At 42.1% G+C, this 26147-nt stretch overlaps 1 protein-coding gene across 4 annotated transcripts in view; it reads left to right on the top strand.

Annotated features, from left to right (window-relative positions):
* Window positions 1-26147, top strand: part of SORT1 (sortilin 1) — a 67164-nt gene that overhangs the window by 24629 nt on the left and 16388 nt on the right. The window contains exons 4-12 of one of the 4 annotated variants that reach the window (XM_038541083.1): window positions 6107-6172; window positions 8438-8540; window positions 9060-9224; window positions 12828-12901; window positions 16493-16542; window positions 17760-17887; window positions 20863-21007; window positions 22435-22590; window positions 24572-24678. In XM_038541083.1, coding sequence (XP_038397011.1) covers window positions 6107-6172; window positions 8438-8540; window positions 9060-9224; window positions 12828-12901; window positions 16493-16542; window positions 17760-17887; window positions 20863-21007; window positions 22435-22590; window positions 24572-24678 — 994 coding nt within the window. Of the gene's footprint in view, window positions 1-6106; window positions 6173-8437; window positions 8541-9059; window positions 9225-12827; window positions 12902-16492; window positions 16543-17756; window positions 17888-20862; window positions 21008-22434; window positions 22591-24571; window positions 24679-26147 lie in introns of all 4 variants that reach the window. The other 3 variants (XM_038541082.1, XM_038541081.1, XM_038541084.1) reach the window with 3 other exon arrangements.

The raw sequence follows: 26147 nt of genomic DNA on the forward strand, positions 1-26147 counted from the left end.
TTGGTTAAATACTAGGTTCTTTCCCTTAATTGTAAGATTCGAGACCAGCTAATTCTCAGCAATTACTAATTGTCTTCTCAGTCATTTGTGCCTATCTCATTTTCCCCCCAAGGGACCTAGAGAAGTATGACATGCCAGCAGATGACATAGAAACTGCCTCCCAGGGCCAAGCGATCTCCCAAGAGCCACAATACTCTCTCAGAGTTCCTTCTTTGACTATTGGTCTTGGTCCAGAAGGGAGTGAGTCCATGTTGAAGCTCTCAGATGGATCAGCCTAACCCCCCTTCCCTAGTAGGTATGATCACTGGCTGCTGCTCCTGAGCCTGGATCCAATGCTCTCTGCCCTTCAACACAGCAATGTTGGTTTAAAAATTGGCCAAGAAGGAATTGCCATCTTGAAATTGCTGTATGCTCCATGAAAGCAAGGTTCTTGACTAACTTAGTTCTCCACCAACTGGCCAAACAGCTGACTCATAGCAGGCAGTACATAGTAATTGAATGAATGAATACCTTGGCTTCTCTATAATTTTTAGACTGATGGTATTTTTTATTTGTTTGATAAAGATTGACAATGCATGTAGAATCCCAGTGCTAGAAAGGGCTATAATCTATAGGTGATCTTGTTTTTTCAGATAGAACAGTATTTGAAGCATTTCAGACAAATGAAAAGTATCCTGTTTTGAGGAGGGGGAAAAATTGTTTTAAATTTGTAACTTCAGTAACTCTTTCCAGTGTTTAAAAAAACTTGCTGTCATAAAATCTTTCCTTATGATAGTTTTTCTTACCAGTTTACTTTTCATTATAAAAGCAAAACAACTGTATTACAAAACATTTGGAAATTTTAAAAGAAAGAAAAAAATCACCCTAAAAAAGTAAAATGTAATCTTAATTTATTTACACTTTATTATCTTGATTTTTCCCTTTTGTATTATTCATATAGCTACATAGTCTTGGGAAAGAAGCAGTGTGGTCCAGGGTAAAGTTGCCAGATTCTGTTGGCAAACAGGTCTGAGATTGAATCTCAGCACTGTCATTTATTTGCAAGCAGAATGAATTCGAACAAGTCATTTAACCTCCCTAAGTTTTTTGTCATCTGTAGGAGAAAGATGGTAATAATGATCACCGTAGAGCTGTTGCAAGTTGTGCTTTGCAGTGGCTGGCATGGAGTGAGGGCTCAGTGGGGTTAGCGGCTGTCGGCACAACAGTCAGGGATGGCACGTAGCCAGCCTGTGCTGGCACTGCTGCATCAGTTGTTAAAATGAATTTGAAAGCCTTTGGTGCCAGTTGGTTAAAAACGATTGCCTGCCCCCACATGCTTCCATGGCTTCTGCAAATGCAAACATACCCTTGCCCCAGCAAATATTACTAACACCTGGTGTCACAACAGAATATGTCAAACCTATGTCTATTCTGTTTCGTGAGTGCTCGTATATTTTTCATAACCCCTCTACTAGTAACTCATTATTTTTGTTAGATTGACAGAACTTAATCACTATCCCCTTGAACACTTGGGTTGTAACTAATGTTTTCAGTATTCCTGATGCTGCTGTGGTAAATATCACACGTTTGTGTCACAGAAGCTGCCCTCCAATTTTTTAGTAGCAAATGAAAACCTCTTCTCTGATGGATCCCTCCCTGTATGTTGTGAAGGCTACTTGCTAAATTCTTCCCTCTCCAGGTTGAATTATCTTCTCTACCTATTGCCTTGGCCACTTGCTTGCTTGCTTTCTGAATTCACTGCCCCCCCCCCCCCGCCCCGCCCTCTACACCACTCTTTAAGCGTTTGGCTAGAACTGGACCTGGCAGGTTCATGAGTCATACCCAGGGGAAGTAGAATGTGTTTTCATGACTCTCTTTCCCATCCTTTTACTTCTCAATTTTGTGCTTTAAGATAGCCAAAAAACCAAAACAAAAGCAGTATCACTAAATGTTACTGTTGAAATAACCTACCAGCCCAAACATCCTATATTTCTCTAGTCTTGTGAGGAACCCTCAACACACACTTTACTAGAAAGCAATCCTATTTGCTTCTCACATGGTCTCAAGTGACTAAGGTTCTTCTGCTTCGTGTTGCACAGCGGGGTTTTTGTTTTGTTGTTTTTTGTTTTTTCCAAGGTCATTTTGAATATTATTTCCTCCCTGCTATGAAGTGAGACCTCTTCCAGAGTTCAGGTGGAAACTGCAAATAGGCCTCGTTGCTTTTCCAGCTGGGCTGGCCACTCTGAAGTGACTCATGGTGTGGAGCATGCCAGTAATGTGTGGCTTCAGAGGGGAGGGGGCAGTTTGATTAAGAGGAGTCATGGATATGGTGAGGTTGCCCAACTGAAAAATGAAATTAAAGCCTGTTGAATCTACTCTGAAGACTCTGTTTTTCACAGTTCTCACAATTATATTATTTATTGGATTATCTTTCTGTACTAAATCTTATGTGGCCAAAGGTTCATTTGGGATTAAAAGAAAAAGCACTTTATCACATGCCAGCTGCTCTGAGTAGTACAGCCCAGAGGCTCACAGGAATAAAACGAAGTTGTGTTTGTTAACTACACCAAGTTAGAAGGAAATATACCTTGATCTTTAGGTTATAAAAAAGAATTGTAGAAAGATTTGGGAAATAATAAATACAGTTCCTAGGCATTGATTAGGTAAAATCGAATAATATATTAATACCTTCAGTTTAAAGGAGTTATATTTAAATAGATGTAATTTTGATTCTCTGTTAAGCAATAATTTATGTAATTGTAAAGTACATTTCCTCTTTCAAATGTGAAGTTAAAAAGGAAATAAACTATATCTATGGTTAAGATGATGATTTGATTTTTGGCAACTGAAAAATGTTTTGCATGCTTTTGTCTGATGGCCTCTTGAGTAACTTTTCATTGTAAGATCAACTTAATCAAACACCACATGTAAGTATGATTCTATACCAAAATTCTGTACCCAGTTGCCATAAAACTATTTCAGGACACCTGGGTGGGTCAGTCAGTTAAGTGTGTGGATTTTGGCCTAGGTCGTGATCTCAGAGTCATGACACTGAGTCCTGTGTCAGGCTTCACGCTCAAAGGGGAGTCTACTTGAGATTCTCTCTCTCCTTCTGTGCCCTTCTTCACCAAATAAATAAATAAATAAATCTTTAAAAAAAACTGGTGCTATTTTATTTGTAATTTTTACTTTGTATCGGTAGTCAAACTTTTAGAAATTAGAGCATATTGTGAGTACTTAATTTCATATTAAATTTTATTCCAGTGTCAATGTAAATTTTTAAGGATGTTACTTGAGGTTAAAAAGAAAAGTTAATGTAAAGGTATGTAACAGATATTAAAGCAAAACAGGGCAGCCCCGGTGGCGCAGCGGCTTAGCGCCGCCTGCAGCCCGGGGTGTGATCCTGGAGACCCGGGATCGAGTCCCAACGTCAGGCTCCCTGCGTACAGCCTGCTTCTCTCTCTGCCTGTGTCTCTGCCTCTCTTTCGCTCTCTCTGAATAAATAAATAAATAAATCTTTAAAAAAAAAATAAAGCAAAACATAGTGAACTGGCTTATCGGAGACATCTTGTATGACAGCCTTTTTAATGTTATGCTTAGTTCAGTTTTCACTGCAGTAGATTATTAATAATGATTGCATATTTTAGTTACAAGGTGAGCACAAATTACATTACAAAATATATTTTACTGTTTTTTTTTCTTAAAAAGTTTATTAAGATGTATGATGATGGCATTTTTACTACAGCTTCACTTTTATAAACTTAGGGCATATAAAAATCATGAAACTAGGTGATTTTCCTCATTTAGGAAATATTCCCATGAAAATGCCTAGTAGACTTGCCTTGTTAACCAAAGCAAAATAGAGATACCGGATACATACTCATGTTCCTTCTCATTAAAAGTTTCAGGATTTTATTCACAATGTCTTAGCCCTTTATTTTATTACTTGCATTTTCAAAACATCTACAGAAAACATGCATGCGTTTTTCGGTAAGATAAAACAGAATAAAATATTAAAATAAAAAGACATAAGGTAGCCTTAGACAGCTGGGGGTAAAATAAAAAAAGAGCTAGAGACTGAGGTATTGGGAGTTCAGCTTAATGTGAATTCAAATTCTACCCATTTTACTGACCAGTCCATGATGTTGGGTCTGCTGTTATGTTGCCACATTTTAATAAGCTACATTCTCCCTGTTGGTCTTTTAACTAGAAATTTCAGTACAGTTGATTTTCATTATTTTACAAAGTCTCCATGAATACTGAATTGGCGAATACTCAAACCATTGCTCCTACGGGAAAGAAAGATTTAGGCTCCTGCAGACCTCTGGTCACAACATTCATTTTTGTTAATTGATCGGTACATAATCTGGTTTTATGCACCTTTCTGTTGAAAGACACCTTATATAATGTATATTGTTGATTCATTAACATTGAGCTGATACCCGGAAGACACTAACTCACGTATTTTCTCCATAAGGCACATCAAAGCCTTCTTGTGCTCAGGAACACTAGCCCTTTAACGCTGTGCTTGGATGCTATTCTAAATAGCAGAATCACCAACAAAAAATGCAAAATGCATGGCACTAAATAGACTGTGAAGAAGATACTTAATGGCAGTATAAGAGCTGAAACAAGAAAGCAGAGGGTCCCCTTTTTGGACCTCAGCTGGAAAAGTGCGTGCTGGGTTACTCCCAATGTTCTTCAGTCTATGCGTGCTTGCAAATGATTGCAAAAGTGCCATAAGTATTGATTTTAGGGTTACAAATACATTTGAGTGAGTAGTCAAATTTGCAAATATGGAATCTAGAAACAATAAGGATCTACTGTATAAGCTTTGCTGATTAGTGAAAACTACAAAACAGTAGTTTGGGTTTTTTGTTTGTTGTCATCCTTGTTGCTTGTGTGTTGCAATTTCTAGCAACTTAATCATGGTAAAAATGAACTAAATAAACAGAAATGGTTAGGCCTGAAAGCCAACCAAACAAGGATATCTATACTTGTTGGGGTTTTGTTTTGTTTTGTTTTTAAGAGATAGTGAGCAGGGAGGGTTGAGGGGCAGAGGGAGAGTGATGTGTATTTTGTGCTGATAGAAAATAAACCCACTTTATTTTTTTAAAGATTTTTAAAATCTATGTATTTTAGAGCAAGCAAGCAGTGGGAGGGGCAAGAGAGACAGGGACAGGAAGGGAGAAAGAATGTCACACAGTCTCCACATTGAGTGTAGAGTGTGATGCAGGGCTGCATCCCAGGGCTCTGAGATCATGACCTGAGCTGAAACCAAGAGTTGGATGCTTAACCAGCTGAGCCACCCAGGTGCCCTAAATAAAGCTACTTTAAAATCAGGTGTTAAGGGCAGCCCAGGTGGCTCAGCGGTTTAGTGCCGCCTTAAGTCCAGGGCCTGATCCTGGAGACCTAGGATCGAGTCCCACATCAGGCTCCCTGCATGGAGCCTGCTTCTCTCTCTGCCTGTGTCTCTGCCTCTCTCTCTGTCTGTCTCTGTCTCTCATGAATAAATAAAATCTTAAAATAAAAATTTTAAAAATCAGGTGTTCTATTAAAATATATTCCTTGGACTTATGTGGCCTTAACAGAACCCTACATAAATCCTAGCAGGTCACTACTAGTCCATTGTGTTCCAGTTTTTTTTTTTTGTAAGTGGCTAAAGTAGTGTTGTTGCAGATGATTTTTTTTCCCTCAGTGTTGCGCTCTTTTTCTGAAGGGCAGGGATGTGTTTGTTGTGCCAAGTTCTTAAAAAGCAAGCAGGCTTGCCAACAGGTCTGTGGAGGCTCCCTGGGGATGTCATGAAGGAGGGGAGATTTGTAAGCTGGTGATAAGCAAACCACTACAGTAACCCTATTAGATGGTTGGTTGTCTGAGCGCTGATGATATGTACATCATAGAGCCAGGGATTGTTTATGCATATCCCTTTGACCTGTTATCCAGAGGATAAGAACACTTCTTGTACTCCAAAGCCAAGGAAAGGGTAGTAAAGAATCAGTTGGGTAGTGTCTCATCCCTATTTTGTTTAGGTAGAGTAAGACAGCTTAAAGTTATGTGTATTTTACTCTACATACTGTCGAGGACCCAGGCAAATGCTCAGAGACTCTGCCTTCCTCTCTGTCTCCAGCTTCCTCTCAGCCCATCTTTACTGCCAGCCCACCAGCCCGGACAAGACTGTGGAGGTCTACACGTTGTAAGAGAAAAACTAGGGACACCCGGGTGGCTCAGCAGTTGAGTGCCTGCCTTCAGCCCAGGGCGGGATCCTGGAGACCTGGGATCGAGTCCCACATCGGGCTCCCTGCATGGAGCCTGCTTCTCCCTCTGCCTGGGTCTCTGCCTCTCTCTCTCCCTGTGTCTTTCATGAATAAATACATAAAACCTTTTAAAAAGAGAGAGAGAAGGACACCTGGGTGGCTCAGCGGTTAAGCATCTGCCTGCAGCCCAGGGGGTGATCCTGGAGACCAGGAATCGAGTCCCACGTCAGGCTCCCTGCAGGGAGCCTGCTTCTCCCTCTGCCTATGTCTCTGCCTCTCTTTCTGTGTCTCTCATAAATAAATAAATAAATAAATAAATAAATAAATAAATAAATAAATAAATAAAATCTTAAAAAAGAGAGAGAGAGAGAAACTCCTCACAAATAATTAAAAGCTGCCTCTAGTATAGGACTGAGAGTTAAGAGACTTGCATTGTAGTTTCAATCTTGCCCTGAATTAACTGGTTGGCTTTTGACAAATAATTGCCTCCTCTTGAACCCTCATCTGTGAGATGAGGGAGTTGGACAAGATGTTCTCCTTAGTCCCTTGCATCTCTCGTGTTCTGCATTTCTGTGATTCTTTATTTGTTGAGGCCACTACCAAAATTGGTTAGGTCATATATATATTCTATCAGTGAAGACCCCTGAACATTACATTTATCACTTGGAACTAACTTGCACTATACAGTGGTCTACACTGATGAACATTTAGATTTATTTTTAAGATTTTACTTATGTATTCATGAGACACAGAGAGAGGCAGAGACATAGGCATCTGGAGAAGGAGGCTCCCCACAGGGAGCCTGATGCAGGACTTGATCCCAGGACCCCGGGGTCATGACCTGAAGGCAGACATTCAACCACCCAGGTAACTCTGAACATTTAGATTTAATGAATACTGAGGGTTTGCATTCTATGTCGTGTTTTAGCAGACTGCACACAGTATTAAACCCGTCAGAGGCAGATAGCTACTGACTTTTGCTTTTAGTTTTCAAAATCTAAACACGAAATTCTCTCAAAAATATTGTTGGAATGAACTTTTTGGGAAAAGCTTGGACTACCGAAGAGATGAGATTAATTTGTTTGTTTTCCTTAGCTGTGTTGTGTGCACGGCGAGCACTCGAGACCAGTGCCTGGTACAGCAACCTCTGGGAGTGGGGGTATTTTGGGACTCCTGCTACTTAGCTTACAGCTTTATCATGAGTACTGTGCGTGAATAGATTAGTTAGGAGGCCTTGGGCTATATTTAGCAGACCTCCCAACCCAGACCAGCTTAAATAATAAGAGAATTAATGGCTCATAACTAAATACAGAAGAAGGATGGGCTTCAGCGTTGATTTAATCCAGTGTCAAAGGCTCTGCTTCTCCGGAATTCCAGAATTCCCTCAACAGTTCTCTCCACTTATGTTGGCTTATTTTTCAAGTTGTGCTCTTGTGTCAAAATGCCTGTAGTAATTTTTTGCTTTGTATTCACATATTATAGTGTTGAGGTTTCTCGACCTTTATATTACTGACATTTGGGGCCAGATAATTTTTTAATTTTTTTTCTTTTTTAAAGGTTTTATTTATTCATTTGAGACACAGGCAGAGGGAGAAGTAGGCTCCCTGCAGGGAGTCCAGTGTGGGACTCGATCCCCCCCGACCGGGATCACACCCTGACCCAAAGGCAGATGCTCAACCGCTGAGCCAGCCAGGCAGCCTCAGAGAATTTTTTTCTTATTGTGAAATCATCCTGTGCATTGTAGGATATTTAGCTGCATCCCTGGCCTTTACCCATTTGATGCCAGCAGCATCTTACCCCTGCGTTGTGATAATCATGAATGTCTCCAGACATTGCCAAACGTTTGTGGTCGGGTTGGGGGATGGCACACAAAAATGCACTGATTGAGAACCACTGGTCTAAAGGAAGATCATTTTGTTAGGTGTTTGTGTTTCCTCAAAGACCCCAGAATTCCCCTTATTGGCTCAACCTGGGCCACTCCCCATTTCTGACCCCATCACTGGGAAGGGGGTGGAATTTCCTTCAGACTAATCTGCCCACCACTGGAGCTAGAGATGAATCAACTCCTCTGAGGCAGGTAGCTGTTCAGAGGAGAGCAAGTGCCTCAGCAAAGCCAGTGGGAAGGGGTAACGGAAGCCAGGCAGGAGCCCAGGAGCGTCCTTGACCACTGCGTACTAAATGTGTCTTGCTTTTCTTCCTCTCAGTGAAGACTATGGAAAGAACTTTAAGGATATTACAAATCTCATCAATAACACCTTCATTCGGACTGAGTTTGGCATGGCTATTGGTCCTGAGAATTCTGGAAAGGTGAGACTCATTCATACGCATATGAAGCTGCACTTGATACCACATGCAGGGCTGTCATGACAATGTTGGAGTGATCCAGTTATATACAGTGATGGATTTAGTTTGCTATTAGTATGCTTTAAAATTAAACATAATTTAGTGTTGTTCACAAAAGAATGGAATTCAGCACACAGGTTCTTTTTTTTGGTCCCTGGCCAAGAGCCAGCTAAACTCTTTGTAATTATGTAGCAGTTGTTTGGCATCACAGCTCATAATCCGCAAGACAGCATTTTAGTCTTTGGGCAGCTAGCTCATCGCAAACTGAGCAGGCTATATTCGTGGTTATGACCCACTATTTCAATCTAGGATAATATTTGTTATAAGACTAATCCTTGAATAGTACAGTACACCAACTAATCTGTTTTTATGACTCTTCTTTTGGAAATTTTCTTAAACACATATCTTGTGAAAATGGTATAAGAACTTCCTGTGCTTTTATAGTATTATACTCTGAATCTGAACTTTTTTCTTCCTAATCAGGTGATTTTAACAGCAGAGGTATCTGGAGGAAGTCATGGAGGAAGAATCTTCAGATCATCAGATTTTGCAAAGAACTTTGTTCAGTCCAATCTCCCTTTCCATCCTCTGACTCAGATGATGTATAGTCCTCAGAATTCTGATTATCTTTTAGCTCTCAGCACTGAAGTAAGTATAGTTGAGGAACTTGTCTTGCTTTTTCTCATTTTTATAGGCTCAAATACACTGTTTTAAAAGAACCCTTTATGAAATGTCTTTATATTGGGCTGCTTTCTAGTGACTTCGTAAAGCATGAATTTTGTATTTTTTTGCATTTTTTTCCTGTTTATAAAGGGCACAATTTTCATGTGCTACCTCTTCTAGACAAGTATGATATCTAACTGTCGTTACATATTTTTTTTAAGTAAGTGGATATGGTGTGCTATCGGAGTAATAAACTAGAAAACAGTTGAGTGTAATCATTCTTGTGCTTCAAGATTGTCGGACTCTTGACGGTGGTTTTCCTTCCCTACAGCCAAACCACATCTTTGTAATTGTTCTTGTTAGTTCCCAGTATATAAAGCATATTGATTTCTGTCTTTGATACTCCTATATTAAATATCCAGAGTTTTAAATCTCTGCATCCCCTACCATATTCCTATACTGTCCCCAGAAATCTGTGTTGTCCCCCGCCCCCCAGCCCTCACACCTCTCCTCTGAAAGTTCTCTGGGGAGCACGTTTCACTTTTCCTTTCCTGGGGGACTAGTGTCCTTTACCATGGATTTTAAGGACCCAAAGTCGCTGAGTTGCTAAACTATGATAATCATAATTATACTTTACGCTTACATGGCTCTCTCTCACCTTATTTCTTAGGGCATGGTCTCCTGACCAGCAACATCAGAGAAACCCCTGGGAAACTGGTTTCATTTGCAGTTCATAGGCCCCAATCTAGACATGGTCCATCACTGACTTTCGGTTTTGGGGTGGTTAGTGTTTTTAACAACCTTCCCAGTGGAGTCTGCACACAGCAATTGGAGAGCCACTGCTGTGGTGACCATTGAGGGGACAGAAACTTGACCATCGATTTGGACAAGTCGGGCTGAGCAATGGGGTGACCCAGGAAGTGTGAAGTGCGCTGGAAGAGTGGTCTGGGTCTGGGCCTTCTGTGTGCAGATATTTGAGCAGAGGGAAGGCTGAAGACTCAAGGAAGGTCACAGTTAAGTTTAGCCAGAGGAGGCTAGAGGAAGGAAACTAGCCTGCCGGGTAGGCTTCAGATCTTGAAGCAACAATTCCAGGAAGCTGACCGCCAGCAGCTTGAGCTACAGGCCCTTCAAGGGTACAGAGACATCCTCTGAGGAATGGATAGAATCACCAACCCCCCTTTGACCACCCCATCGCCCTTACCTGTATGTTAAGATCATTGAAACATGTTCTCCTCAAGAAGAAGTAGCCTGGGCAGCCCAGGTGGCCCAGCAGTTTAGCGCCGCCTTTGGCCCAGGGCGTGATCCTGGAGACCTGGGATCGAGTCCCACATCGGGCTCCCTGCATGGAGCCTGCTTCTCCCTCTGCCTGTGTCTCTGCCCCTTTCTCTCTTTCTCTCTCTCATGAATAAATAAATAAAATCTTTAAAAAAAAAAAAAAAGAGGTAGTCAGCCACAGTTGGCTTTTATACCTCAAGTTTCTTCCAGTTAAAGGCAAGTTGGAAGTAAAAATAATCAGGTTGGGGCACCTGGGTGGTTCAGTTGGTTAAGTGTCCCGCTCTTGGTTTCGGCTCAGGTCGTGATCTCAGGGTCGTGAGATCAAGCCCCTCATCAGGCTCTGTGCTGTGCATGGAATCTGCTTAAGATCCAATCTCTGTCTCTCTCTCTCCCCCCCCCACTTTCCCCCCTCCCTTCCTCCCTCTGCTCCTCCCTCCGCCCTGCACTTATGCTTACTCACTCTCCAATTCTTTAAAAAAAAAAAAAAAAAAAAACAGTCCAGAAGACAGACCAATAGGTACTAAAGTGCAGATAGATGATACCAGACCCTTTCCTATTTCCAAGTAGAATTGGGTAAATCAGGAATGTGGGGAGGTGAGTATTACCAGAGGAGAAAGGAATTACAGAGGAAGAATGGTGGGTGAGAGTGGGGGAAGCACTGCCTAGATCAGTCCCGTTTAATCGCAGTTGTTCGGGGACACTTCTCTCCCGCCCCCGTGGGGTCTGGGCCCAGGAGGCTTGTGTTGCCAATGTAACTGACATTGTCCTGTCTTTACCTAAGTCTCTGCTACATTGGAAAATGTTGACCAGTCTCTTCTTTTGGGAACTGGGCTTGCTTGGCCTCTGTGACCTCATTCCTTTGGTTCTTTCTTACCTTCTAACCTTTCCTTCCTGGTCTCTATCGTAAACTCCTGTCAACCTCTTCCACTCTGACCATTTGAACTGCCGTGGTTATATATAAGATCTATGTTTCTGACTTCCTTCTAGGGCTCCAGATTTGTCTTGCTGCTCCCCTGTTGTGCGCGTGCGTGCGCGTGTACACATACACACACATACACACTCATACACTCTGCCCTACAGCGGGGAGCTCCCAGTTCTACGGAATCTAGTTCCTAGATTCTTTCTGAGCCTATTCCTCATAGCTGTGGTTTAGGGCCTCACTAACTTTTTTTTTTTACATTTTATTTCTTTATGTGAGAGAGGCAGAGAGCGAGCATGAGCGGGGGGGGGGGGGGGGGCAGAAGGAGAGGGAGAAGCAGCCTCCCTGCTGAGCAGGGAGCCCAACATGGGTCCATCTCAGGACCCTGAGATCATGATCTGAGCTGAAGGCAGACGCTTAACTGACTGAGCCACCCAGACCTCACTAACTCCTAATGAACTAATATAGAACCACTTTTTCACTACTTTTCCTGCCTCTGGTCTGAAATCCATTTTTCCCATTGCCATCCAAGTATTCTGCCTTTAAAAAAGTAAAACCAAGGGGCACCTGGGTTGCTCAGTCAATCCAACTCTTGATTTTTGACTCAGGTCATGAGCTCTCGGGCTCTTGAGATCGAGCCCTGTGTCAGGCTTGATGCTAGTCATGGAGCCTGCTTAAGATTCTCTCTCTCCCTCTGCTCTTCTCCTCCTTACCCCCCATTGCACATGTGCATGCTCTCTCTCTCTCTCTCAAAAAAAAAAAAAAGTAAAACTGAGGGCCAGTTCACAGAGCGGGCCCTTCTTTGCTCACCTTGGAATTTGTGCTGCATTGGTGTCTAAAAGCTTTTAGCTCCTTGCCCATGCTGTCATGTGTTCTCACCTCTCACCTTGGCTAGTACTACTGTGTATTCATGCAATAATATTTCATCTCCCCTATTTGCCTTCTTTTGGTTACACTCCTCATTATTTAATACTAGTTCCGCTGTCTTCACAAACCATCCAATGCAATGTCACCCGCTTCTTATTCCCACCCCAGCAACCATGTTTTCATAACTTACTACATAACTTACTACATCATATCAAACTACTTCTCCCCGCCCCTTGTTAAACCCAGAGCTCCTTGAGATCCTGGGTATATTTTGTCTTTGTATCCTCAGTGCAACATCTAAGACAGTGCCTGGCTAATAGTAGGCACTTTGTAAGTGTTTGTTCTTCTGAACTTCGAAAACCCTGAAGGGGTCCCCATCAGTGATGGGGGGAGGGTGCAGGCAGCTTGGAGGGAACTTCAGCGTGTGTTTCACTGCCCTGAATGATTAGATATGAATTATTAAAGGTCGTATAAGCAGCTGCACAGGACAAAGCTAGAATTCTGATAAATCCTTTATAATATTTCAGAATGGCCTGTGGGTGTCCAAGGATTTTGGGGGAAAATGGGAAGAAATCCACAAAGCAGTATGTTTGGCCAAATGGTGAGTAACAGAAGACTCTGTATGTGCAGAGCCCTAAACCTTTCCTGACAGTGCTGCCAAAAGTCACATGAATAAATATTGAGCACTTATTCTCTGCCAAGTACTCCTCAGGGTGCCATAAGGGATATAAGGGGAGGGGTATGACACAGATCTTGACCTGGAGGAGCTTCTAATTTTGCTGGGAAAGAATACTTAATCTCACTAAATGTTAGAATATAAAGCATAAAATTAGGCACGTGACGGAGTAGCTGCTGCCTGCAAAGGTTTATTCTCCATAAATGGTGACATCAGTTGGAGTAGCATAAAATACAGCTTTGATTTGGGGACTTACGTATTTCCCTGTACCCAGATTTATATTCCTTCATCTGAAGATCCATTTCAGTTGTGTGGAATGCAGCAGGGAATCAGGAAGAAAGCCCAGACAGCTTCCAGACCAGCAGAGTCACGCTGTCTGTGCACCAAAAATCCTTCACTTCTCTCAGTGGAACACCCCACCACCACCACCTGTGCAGTGGAGGGACTCTTACTTGGGAGTCAGGTCACCTTTGTTCTAAACTGGACAGTCAGTGGCTTAACATATCTGGGCTTTCATTGTTACCTTTTATGAAGAAAGATTTATTGGGAGAGTTTAGGAGTTGGTTGAGCAATAATTGAATTAAAAACTTTCATAGCCGGGATCCCTGGGTGGCGCAGCGGTTTGGCGCCTGCCTTTGGCCCAGGGCGCGATCCTGGAGACCCGGGATCGAATCCCACATCGGGCTCCCGGTGCATGGAGCCTGCTTCTCCCTCTGCCTGTGTCTCTGCCTCTCTCTCTCTCTCTCTCTCTCTCTGTGTGACTATTATGAATAAATAAATAAAATCTAAAAAAAAAAAAAAAAAAAAAACTTTCATAGCCAAAATTCTGATTAGGCTCACACTCTTGTTTAGAGCCTCTTTCTTCTTTCTCTTTGACTAATTTTAGCACATTTGTTAGTCTAGTTTTCCTGTTGATAGCATATTGGTGCCAGAGGTTGGGTATGTGAGTGCTAACAACAAGCCCATGCCAGCATGAGAAACCTCTGCCTGGGAGCCTCGTGGAGGTGTAACTGTACAAGCAGAAACAGACTCTGATGGGATGTGATGATTTAATGCTAGACCAGGAGAGCACACGGACCTCAGTAACTTCTAATGGGAACACTGTGTTGTGGTTCCATATGGTTGATGCTCATGAATGTGACCCATAGTCCCAAGGAAGAATTTAATATTTAATGGCCTCTAATGGCCTCTACTTAGGGAGTCAGGGAGATGTGTAATACAGACATTGCCAAATATATCTCCTGAAATTAAAATACTAAAAAAATACTGCTTAGAGTAGCCTTTCCCCAGAAACTCTTGGTAAAATGAGGTCTGTGCTGCCCTGCTAGGATACACATGCTACATCTGCATTCATTCTGTGTATTTTAAGGAATGTGGTTTGTGCCTTATATGGTCTTATCAGGAAGGAAGGAATTTTAAGATTACTAAGTTAACAAATTACTTCACTCTCGATGGATCTAAAGTATATAGGGTGTGTTCAAGTAAGCCTAAAATAAATTTTGGTCATTAAAACTAACCTTGATATATATCACACTCCACAGTGTGCACTTTAAATGTTATATTTCAATTATACCACAATAAAGCCAAAAGAAACCAACAGAAAACTCATCTTTAAAACTAAACATTTAGGGATCCCTGGGTGGCGCAGTGGTTTGGCGCCTGCCTTTGGCCCAGGGCGTGATCCTGGAGACCCGGGATCGAATCCCACGTCGGGCTCCCGGTGCATGGAGCCTGCTTCTCCCTCTGCCTGTGTCTCTGCCTCTCTCTCTCTCTCTCTGTGACTATCATAAATAAATAAATAAAAATAAAATAAAATAAAAAGGTAAAAAAAAAAAAAACTAAACATTTAGGGCAGCCCAGGTGGCTCAGCGGTTTAGCACCACCTTCAGCCCAGGGCGTGATCATGGAGAAGACCTGGGATCGAGTCCTGCGTCGGGCTTCCTGCATGGAGCCTGCTTCTCCCTCTGCCTCTCTCTCTGTGTCTCTCATGAATGAATGAATGAATGAATGAATGAATGAATAAATCTATCTATCTATCTATCTGTCTGTCTGTCTATCTATCTATCTATCTATCTATCTAAACATTTAGAGGCGCCTGGCTGGTTCAGTCAGTAGAGCTGCAACGCTTGATCTCAGGGTTGTGGGTTCCAGTCCCACGTTGAGTGTAGAGATTACTTAAAAAATTTTTTAAATCTTTAAAAAAAACTAATGGTATTTTATTTTGTATCCAATATTTTTTTTTTAAAGATTTTATTTATTTATTCATGATAGTCACACAGAGAGAGACAGAGAGGCAGAGACACAGGCAGAGGGAGAAGCAGGCTCCATGCACCGGGAGCCCGACGTGGGATTCGATCCCGGGTCTCCAGGATCGTGCCCCGGGCCAAAGGCAGGCGCCAAACCGCTGCGCCACCCAGGGATCCCTTGTATCCAATATTAATTTTTTACTTTTATGATCCATTTCTTTGATTAGCATCTAAATGTAAGATAACTTGTAGATCTTTGATTTCTGGAATTGACAGCCTGAAGTGCTGAAAGAACATGCTCAGACCTGCACCTTGTGCTGGTGCTAATCCATAAGTACTATCAGAGTCTGAACCTGCTTTCCTGAAAACTCCCTTTCCAAGTTAGAATTTAAATTATTCAACATCTGACCTAGCTATCTATTCAAGATGAAAGAACTAATTTATTTAGCACATGCAAAGCATTGAACTAGGTTCTGAGGGGAAACAAATCCTAAAACTTCATACCTGTCCTGAAGAACCTAATAATGTAGAAGGAAAAGAAGTAAGCTGTTGGATTAAAATAATTAAATAGGAGACGGAGGAGTGCTGAGCGGCCGGTACAGAATGGCACAGTGCTCTGGAACAAGGTTTCTCAACCTTGGCACTAATGACATTTTGGACTGGACAATTCATTGTTGTGGGGGTGTTGCCCTCTGCATTGTAGGATGTTTAGCAGCATTTCTGGCCTCTTCCCACTATATACTAGCAACAACTCCCCATCCCCCAGCTGTGACAACCAGAAATGTCCCCTGGGGAGTAAAATCACCCCCAGTTGAGAATCACTGCTCTAGAAGTGTGTAGCAAAGAAGCTTTCCAATTGGAGTGCCAGGAAAAGTTTCATGAAAGAGCTAGATTTTAAGCTAGACCCTAAAGATTGTGAGGGTAAGATTTGGTTACATGAGAGAAAAAAAAGCATTTAAGCCGGAAACAGGAACAGCAAATGCAAGAGGCAGACTTGCAGAGAGTAAACAGACCAGTCTGCCCAGCTGGAAGAGTTCACGTGAAGAAGTAGTGGGCTGGAGGAAATCCTGGGGCCAGGCTGGGGGCGGTGGGGGGGGGCTTGACCAGTGAGGCTGGGAGAGTCTGGCGTACAGCATCCCATCCCAGAAGGCTGTTCCGGCTGGCCCCTGTGGATGGAGCTTATCATTAGCAGCATTGCTTGGAGCTTTGTGACTGCAGTTGATGTTCAGCTGTCTTGAACCCTGTCTTTTCTCTCTTTGTCTGTCTGTAGGGGTTCAGAAAACACCATCTTCTTTACCACCTATGCGAATGGCTCCTGCAGTAAGTAATATTTTAGTTCCAAATAAGAGTGTTCTGTTGTCCATTCATAGTAGAATGTTCTGGGTTATAAGAGATAGAAACATCAAAGATCCTTCCATTCTCTAGTAATTTTAATAGCTAAGATAACTGTCAAGGATTTTTTAAATTTGGAAGTACTGAACCTAGATCAAATAAAAATGCAAGCTATACATAGAGACAATGTACTTAATTTTACCAGCGTATTTAATAAAGTAAATATTAGGCTACAGACAATAACAAGTTGAAATGCATAGTGATTTCCGCAGAAGTGGATGGGGGTTGTGTTTGTGTCAGTGGATGTTGTTGGCTTTCCAATCTGTGACACCGTTTTAAAGCAGAAAGCATAATCTTTCATTTATTCATTCAACAAATTCATTTCATTTTTTCATTCATTGATTTTTCACACCTGCAGTAGTATGAATCACTGTTCTAAGGATGGAGAGAGGAAGGCACCGAAGCCCTTCTCTCTTGGGGCCTGAATTCCAGTAGGGGGTTAGATGATGAGCAAGAAAACAGAAAACTCAAACAATACTACTTAAAATAGAGTAAGATAAGTGTGTCGTGAAGAAAGCAAAAACAGGACGCTGTGGCTGTGATGTGTTTATGCAACACTGTATTTGAATTAAGTAAACTCTTACAGAAGGGGAGAGGGTGAGGGGTTAGAGTAACTGGGCAATGGGCACTGAGGAGGGCACTTGATGGGATGAGCACTGGGTGTTATACTATGTTAGCAAATTGAATTTAAATAAAATATTTTTTAAAAATTAAGTAAACTCTCTGTCCAGTGCAAAACCTTACATGTATAAAAATAAAACCCAAATTATGAATTCCCTATGTCTAATGTGTGGTATTTCCATGGTCACTTGACTAACATGCGTAGAATTAAAAATCCTTTAGCTGGGCAGCCTGGATGGTTCAGCAGTTTAGGGCCTCCTTCAGTCCAGGGCATGATCCCGGGCACCCAGGATCGAATCCTACATCAGGCTCCCTGCATGGAGTCTGCTTCTCCCTCTGCCTGTGTCTCTGCCTTTCTCTCTCTCTCTCTCTCTCTCTCTCTCTCTGTCTCTATGAATAAATAAATAAAATATTTTTTAAAAATCCTTTAGCTATAAAATTAAGAACATTCTAAAACAGTTATTTTGAACTAGAGATTCACCTGTATGTGAAATTTTAATTCATATTTTGTCTTGTTTAAGAAGCTGACCTTGGGGCACTGGAATTATGGAGAACTTCAGATTTGGGGAAAAGCTTCAAAACCATTGGTGTGAAAATCTACTCATTTGGTCTTGGGGGACGTTTCCTTTTTGCCTCTGTGATGGCTGATAAGGTGTGTATTGCCTCTCTTGGAGGTTCTGAAATTTCTCTAAGTATGTGTTAAATGGATCCCTATTATGACTAGTACTGACAGTTTCTTGCCTTTTTGCAACATTTAGTATCGCTAACATTTGGAGGTAATTCTTTTGAGAGGCTGATTGATTCTTCTGGGCTACTCTGCACTCCAGCCTGTTGTCACCACAGGAATTCTGATTTCTGTTTTGTGACACTTAGTCCCAAAGTTTGGACTTCACTCAGACACAGACATCTGAAAAAAAGCAATCCACTTGCTCGTTATCCAATCTGATAATAGAAATAGGTAACATTAATTGGGTACCTGCTATATTCTAGGTACTGTTCTAGGCCCTAGGAATATAGCAGTGAACAAAATAGATAAAGGTCCTGCTCTCAGAGCTTATATTTAAATAAGGAATTAGATACTAAATGAATAAATATGACATTATATACAGTAATGATCCAATCTATAAAGAAACATAAAACCGAGTAAGGAAACAGAATGTGCTTGGAACTGGAGCAGTCCTGTTTTAGGTAGGGTGGTGTGGATGAGCTGTCTGAGACCCAGCTGGAGTGAGAGCTAGTTCTGTGTACATCTAGGCTGAAGGAACAGTAAGCGCAAAGCCCCTCAGACTGGAACATGTTTGAAATATTGAAGAAAAGTGAAAAGGACAGCATGGCTGGAGCACACTGAAGGGTGGTCCAAAGAGGGGGAGCCAGTGGTCAGATCAAACAAGACCTTTATAGGTCATGATTAAGACCTTGGCTTTAAAAAAAAAAAAAAAAAAAAGACCTTGGCTTTTATTCTTCATGTGTTGGGAAGCTGTGAAAGGTGGTGAGCGGGGGACTGGCATAAGTTGGCTTCCCTTTTGACAGAGCAGGTAGGTGCAGAATAGCCTCCTGGGGGCAAGAATGGAAGCACCAGGCGCAGCTAGGAGTCCGTGACAGCAGTGAGAGATGGTAGATGGGACCAGGCTATTAATGTGAATGAGGGAAGAAGTGGTAAGATTTTGGATATATTTTTAACGTATTCCCAATAGGATTTGCTGATGAATTAGCTATGGTTTGCGAGGGAGTAAATGAGAGGAACCAAGGATAACTTTAGAGTCTTTGCCCTGAGCAACTGGGTGAATGGTAGTACCATTCACCGAGATGGCAAGAGAACCAAGTTTGTAGCAGGAAAATCAAGAATTAGGTATTGGGTATGAGATGCCTCTTAGATATCTAAGTGGAAATGTCGAGTGAGCATTTGGGCATGTGAGTCTCCCCAAATTATATGATACATGATATATGATTATATGGTATATGATATATGAAGAATTATAAGATGATATCTTCTGGAGGGCTGAGCACTCGCTGGAGCACCCTGACGACACTGAGGGGCTGGGAAGAGATGAGAATGTAGCAGAGAAGACTGAAGGAAGGAAAACCAAGTGGACTGAGCCACGAAAGCCAAATGGAGGAACTGCCTCAAGAAGGAGGTTGGCTACATGAAACTCAACAGAGATGCGGAGTTAAAGGAGTCCTGAGAATTATCCACTGGAGTTGGCAAAGTGGTGGTTGCCACTGCACCTGGTGCCAGGAGGCTATTCCTGCCCCCAGGAGGCTATTCTCCACCTACCTGCAGACCTTGACCTTGACGAGTGGAGTTTCATCGGAGGACTGGGGTTAGCAGGCTGATTACCGTGGGTTCAGAGAGAATGGGAGTGGAGAAGGGGAAGTAGTCACAGTAACCACACATAACTTCCTCCAGCAGTTTCATAAAATCTTCCCAGCAACCCTAGGAACAGGTCCTCTTGCCTCAATTTGTTTTTGAGGAAATTGAGTAAGTTGCTTACTACCCAAAGGTAGAACCATGGTCGAAAGCAGATTCCAGAGGTAGCCTCCAACAGTGTACTGCTACTATCTATAAAATCATCATCCTACTGTATGCTTTTGAATTCTAGTTTCTAAGTGTAATAATGGGTAAGATTGAAAGTAAACACCTAGGTATAAGTTAGAAAATAAGTTAAATGTACTTGTCACTGAATTTTAAAAAGTATTTAACATAAGGAGGCCCTGGGACTAATTCTTGTGCCCTGGCCAACTGTGTTGAGCTGTTTATCAAAGAGGAGGTGTTAATTGCCTCCTTAACGGACTCCTTTTAGCAGATAACTACTCCCTGATCAGCTCCTTTATATTAATTTCTGCCTCTCCTTGGCCACTTCCCAGCCTGTGCATGTGACCTTCATTATGGCTGTTCATCGACACCTATTTCCGTAAAGAGGAGATACGTCACATCTTGACTTCCCTGTGATCTCCCAAGCATGGGTTTCATCTCCAATTTTTGGATTCTTAATTATTTAATTCTTTGGATTATGTCAGGACTATCTCAAAGGGATCAAACTTTTGTGCAGCAATTGTAATTTTATGAATTATCTGAGCAAGCATATGCAAATGGCTATAAAGCCAAACTAATGGTGGCTCCATCATACTCTTAGCTCAATTGAAGGAAATGGGAATGTCAGAGGTTGGAAAGATTCTGTCTTACAGGGCCATACTAGAATGAGGAAGCCAAAGAGGAGGCCAAGATAGCCTTACTTACAATAGAATGGATTGTTCCTTTGCCTGGAACTTTGCCGGGGGTTAGAAATTGCTTTGGTAATTGGTACTGGACCTGTCATTTACAGCAGTTATATGAGGAAATGGATGATACTCAGAATTATGAGTAATAGTGTTCCTATTCATGTCCCTATACATGGCATCTTGGCTCAGCAGTTTAGCGCCTGCCTTTGGCCCAGAGCGTGATCCTGGAGTCCTGGGATTGAATCCTACATGGAGCCTGCTTGTCCCTCTGCCTGTGTCTCTGTCTCTCTGTCTCTGTCTCTGTCTCTCTCTCTCTCTCTCTCTCTCTCTGTGTCTCTCATGAATAAATAAATAAAATCTTAAAAAAAATAATAAAATTGAAAAGGTAAATATTGGCATTTGTTCCAGGATACAACAAGAAGGATTCATGTGTCGACAGATCAAGGGGACACGTGGAGCATGGCCCAGCTACCTTCTGTGGGGCAGGAGCAGTTCTACTCCATTCTAGCAGCTAATGATGACATGGTGTTCATGCATGTAGATGAACCTGGAGGTAAGAGCTTTTTTAGTGGCCCACCCTTGATGCATAGAGATTTAAGTTTCATGTTCTACTTTGAGCTTCCTTCTTACATGTTGACTTTTCCTCTTACCCGTAGGCATAGGCATTAATTAGTGAGTGTCCTACTGAATACACTATCTTACAGATAATACAGTCTCTGTTAAGAAGGCCCCTTGTTTTGATCCTGTAATATGGTTTACGTGTATGTCCAGGTATTCTAGAGCAGTGCTGCTTAAAGAATGGTCAGAGGACTGATACTGGTTTGCAAACTCTTTGTTACCAAGTAAGCACAGAAAGCAGTAGCAAGCACTGAGAAACATCTATAGCCATTTGTTTTTTTGTTTTTGTTTTTGTTTTTTTTGTTTTGTTTTTTTTTTCTTTTTTTTCTTTTTTTTTTTTTAATTTTTTTTTATTTATTTATTTATGATAGTCACAGAGAGAGAGAGAGAGGCAGAGACACAGGCAGAGGGAGAAGCAGGCTCCATGCACCGGGAGCCTGACATGGGATTCGATCGTGGGTCTCCAGGATCGCGCCCTGGGCCAAAGGCAGGCGCCAAACCGCTGCGCCACCCAGGGATCCCTGTTTTGTTTTTTTTTCTATAGCCATTTGATAAAGTAATCTTATATCTGTTAAATGTAATCATTTAAAAGTAATGGATCATATTTCCTCTCTCTTTTGTATTTCACTCTTCTTGTGATTAATTTTTTTATATGTCACAAAGGACCAGTTTGTGCTAATAATAATAGAAATTTAAAAATTAATTCTTCAGGGCTGGCTCAGTCAGGAGCATGTTACTCTTGATCTTTGGGTTGTGAGTTCAAGCCCCACGCTAGGTACAGAGATTATTTAAATAAATAAAACTTAGGGGAATCCCTGGGTGGCTCAGTGGTTTAGGTCCTGCCTTTGGCCCAGGGCGTGATCCTGGAGCCCCGGGATCAAGTCCCACGTCAGGCTCCCTGCATGGAGCCTGCTTCTCCCTCTGCCTGTGTCTCTGCCTCTCTCTCTCTCTGTGTCTTTCATGAATGAATAAATAAATAAATAAAATCTTAAAAAAAAACTTAAGAAAAAATTAATCCTTCACCACAAATAGTTTGAGAAGAGTTGTTCTGGAATATAAAGATTTAGAGATATGTATGAAATGAATATAAGTGCATTGCCTCTGCCATCTGAATATACCTGGGAAGGGCTTTTCTGTAGCACCTAATTCATCCAACAAACAGCATCCACCATGCTGGGTGCTGGAGTTAAAGGTGGACATCACACTCATGAGTATCAAACCAGGACCTATTCTCAGGTCTGCATCCACATCATGAAGAGAGACAGTTGGCTAATGTATGCAGGCAGCCATGTGTACAGTTGGACTGTTGTTTTCTCTCTGTTCCCTCCCAAGACAGTGTTTTTGCTTGTTCACCTATTTCAGATACTGGATATGGCACAATCTTTACCTCAGACGATCGAGGCATTGTCTATTCCAAGTCCTTGGACCGACATCTCTACACCACTACAGGTGGCGAGACAGACTTTACCAATGTGACCTCCCTCCGTGGGGTCTACATAACCAGTGTGCTCTCAGAAGGTGAGTCTGGCCACAGCTGTCCTTCAGCCGAAAATGTTGGGAGTTGAGGTTTTGCGGGAGAAGAATGGTCCTGTCCCCCAGGAATGTTGCTTGCCTAGCCTACAAGCCTATCCATATAGATTCTGGTCCTTTATTTTACATAAGTCATGGTAAATAGAACTAAAAAAAGGCAAAACAATAGCAGGTAGAAAGAAAGACTTTTGGGGTTCCATGTTGTTTAGAGTAAGTGTTAAATTAAAATAAGTTTTCTATATTGAGAGGTTCAGGACTAGAGGAATGAGCTTGAGTTTGAACCACTGCCCGCTTTCCTCCTTGTAGAGGGCACAGCGGTAGCCAGCATTTCTCTTGTGTTATACTCGGTGGTTCTGCAGAGCTCACCTTCCCTCAGGCCCAGTTATACAAATAAACACGTCACTCTGAAGTACAGAACGACTCTTAAGGTTTTGTTCATATATGTATTTATTTTTTGGTAGGAGGTGGGGGTTTGTTTTTATTTGTAAAGATCTTGCAGCAGTCTGCAGGTCCTAAATGGTATTGGTCCCGTTTCCTCCCTGACCTCACCTCCCACCCCTCTCCCCTCTGCTGACCGCATTCTGGTCACTCCAGCCCTCTGCACACACGCGGGTTAGAAATTTGCGGGCACTGTTCTCTGTTCCCCAGACAGCTGTGAGGATGACACCATGCCCCTTCCCATCTCTGCTCATATGTCGCTTTCTGACTAGAACCTGCCCTGGCTATCCTGTTGGAAGCTTGTCTGCTCTCCCCTCCTCACAGACACATTCAGCCTCTCTTGAGCTGGGCAGGTTTTTCTCATAGCACTTACTATCTAACATACTATATAATTTGCCTATTTATAGCATCTGGTGTTCGTTGTCTGACCTCACTAGGATGTATGTTTCACAAAGTTTTTTCCTGTTTTGTTCACTGATAGAGTCCCAAAGGCTCACAACAGTCTTCATAGTAGGCACACAATAAATATTTATTGACTAAATGAATTGTCCTTCACTGGCCTTCTTGTTTGATTTTTCTTGGAAATCTCAACGCAAATTGTTTCTGAATTTAAACCTGCAGTAGGGCAGCCCGGGTGGCTCAGTGGTTTAGTGCTGCCTTCAGCCCAGGGCGTGATCCTGGAGACCCAGGATCGAGTCCCATGTCAGGCTCCCTGCGTGGAGCCTGCTTCTCCCTCTGCCTGTGTCTCTGCCTCTCTCTCTCTCTCTGTGTCTCTCATGAATAAATAAATTCTTTTAAAAAAATAAAAAATAAATAAACCTAAAAAAATAAATAAATAAACCTGCAGTAGTGTATGTCATTGATGAGACATGTAGAAAAAAGAAAAGGTATAAGAGAGGGTAGTGGACAGACCAAAACCAGGAATTATTATGCCAGACTTACACATATACATTCAAGTCTTGAGAGTCCCTAAAACAAGCCTGATATCCTGGCCTTATCTGAGGAAGGATTGGGATGCCTTCCCAGTGTCCATTTTACTTCTAAGGCAAGCAGGCAAGCAAGGAGAATGGACATCAGCCTGTTTGTGTTGGTGAGGAGATAAAAGGTATCTTTCAAGAGTATCAGTCTAGATGGTATCTGGAATCAGCTGGGTCCTACTGAAGTGGGAAATCTTCCTCAAGTATCCTGGAGTTCTGCTCACCAACACTGAGCCATATTTGTTGGATGTTACAAGCTTGTGAGACTCCAGACTTTTAATGGTATTATATCGTCTCGAGAGAGAGAGATGCAATGATAAACAAATTTAAGAGGGGGCACCTGGGTAATTGAGTGGTTGAGTGTCTGCCTTTGGCTCAGGTCCTGCATCGGGCTCCCCACAGGGAGCCTTCCTCTCCCTCTGCCTGTGTTTCTCCTTCTCTCTCTCTCTCTCTCTCTCTCTCTCTCTCGAATAAATTAAATCTTTAAAAAGAAAAAAAAATTTAAGAGGATGCTTCTGGTGTTTCAGACTTAATATCATTATTTTCTCATTCAGATAATTCCATCCAGACTATGATCACTTTTGACCAAGGAGGAAGGTGGAAGCACCTGAGGAAGCCTGAAAACAGTGAATGTGATGCTACGGCAAAAAACAAGAATGAGGTTTGTTTTACCCCCAAGTGTCCTGTGTATTGGGAGCAAGGCAGCCATCCCATTCTGCTTTGATCAGTGTCAGGCCTTTGACTAATGAACATGATTAGGGGCCACAGCTACAAGTGGAAAGTTGGGAAATGAGAGTAATGAAAGTGACTTCGAATGTAGGAAAAGGAACTGCAAAGAAAAGCCCAAATACTATGGATTATTTGTCTTTTAAAGAAAAAAACTGAAGGCTACAATTTTGTGTTTTACTATGCTGCTGAATGCAGAGTGGAAGACAGGCCAGGGATCAGTTAAGAATCAGTGTGGCAATGAATGAATGAATGAATGAATGAATGAATGAATGAATCAGCGTGGCAGGGACTCCCGGTGGCTCAGCGTTTTAGCACCTGCCTTCCGCTCAGGGCGTGATCCTGGGGTCCTGGGATCCGGCTCCTGCATGGAGCCTGCTTCTACCTCTGCCTGTGTGTCTCTGCCCCTCTCTCTGTCTCTGTGTGTGTCTTTCATGAATAAATAAATAAAATCTTTTAAAAAAAAGTAAAAATTAAAAAAAATTATTTCTTTTAGAAAGTTCACACGTGTGGGGGGAGGGGCAGAGGGAGGGAATCTTCAAGCAGACTCTCTGCTGAGCAAAGAGCCTGATGCAGGGCTCAATTCCAAGACCCATGAGATCATGACCTGAGCCGAAACCAAAAGTCAGAGGCTTAACCGACTGAGTCACCCCAGCGCCCCTCAGAAATCTCTCTTAAAGACAGGACTAGGTCTTACTTTTAATCACCACCACATCTTGTACAGTATCTAAACAACGTCAAGTGTTTATCAAGTTTATCTGTGTGGAATCAGGCTTTAAATTGATCAGAGGCTTTGTATAATGCAGGAATAAGATAAACTAAGACATTACACATAAGAAAATAATTACATAATTTGCTCCCAGATATATACTAATGCATTTGGAATCAAGAATATCCCACTGGAGGGCACCTGGGTGGCTCAGTGGTTGAGCCTCTGCCTTTGGCTCAGGGCATGATCCTGGGGTCCTGGGATTGTGTCCGCCATCAGGCTTCCTGTGGGGAGCCTGCTTCTCTCTGTCTATGTCTCTCTCTGTCTCTCATGAATAAATAAACAAAATCTTAGAAAATATATATCCCATTGGGACTATAACTCAACAACAACAACAAAAAAACCCAAATTAAAAAATGGTTAGGGATCCCTGGGTGGCGCAGCGGTTTGGCGCCTGCCTTTGGCCTAGGGCGCGATCCTGGAGACCCGGGATCGATTCCCACGTCGGGCTCCCGGTGCATGGAGCCTGCTTCTCTCTGCCTGTGTCTCTGCCTCTCTTTCTCTCTCTGTGACTATCATAAATAAATAAAAATTAAAAAAAAAGAAAAAAAAAAAAAAGAAAAGATTTAAAAAAAATAAATAAATAAATAAATAAAAAATGGTTAAAGGACTCGAATAGGCATTTCTCAAGAAAA

Source organism: Canis lupus, chromosome 6 (assembly GCF_011100685.1).
Source record: "Canis lupus familiaris isolate Mischka breed German Shepherd chromosome 6, alternate assembly UU_Cfam_GSD_1.0, whole genome shotgun sequence".
NCBI lineage: Eukaryota > Metazoa > Chordata > Mammalia > Carnivora > Canidae > Canis > Canis lupus.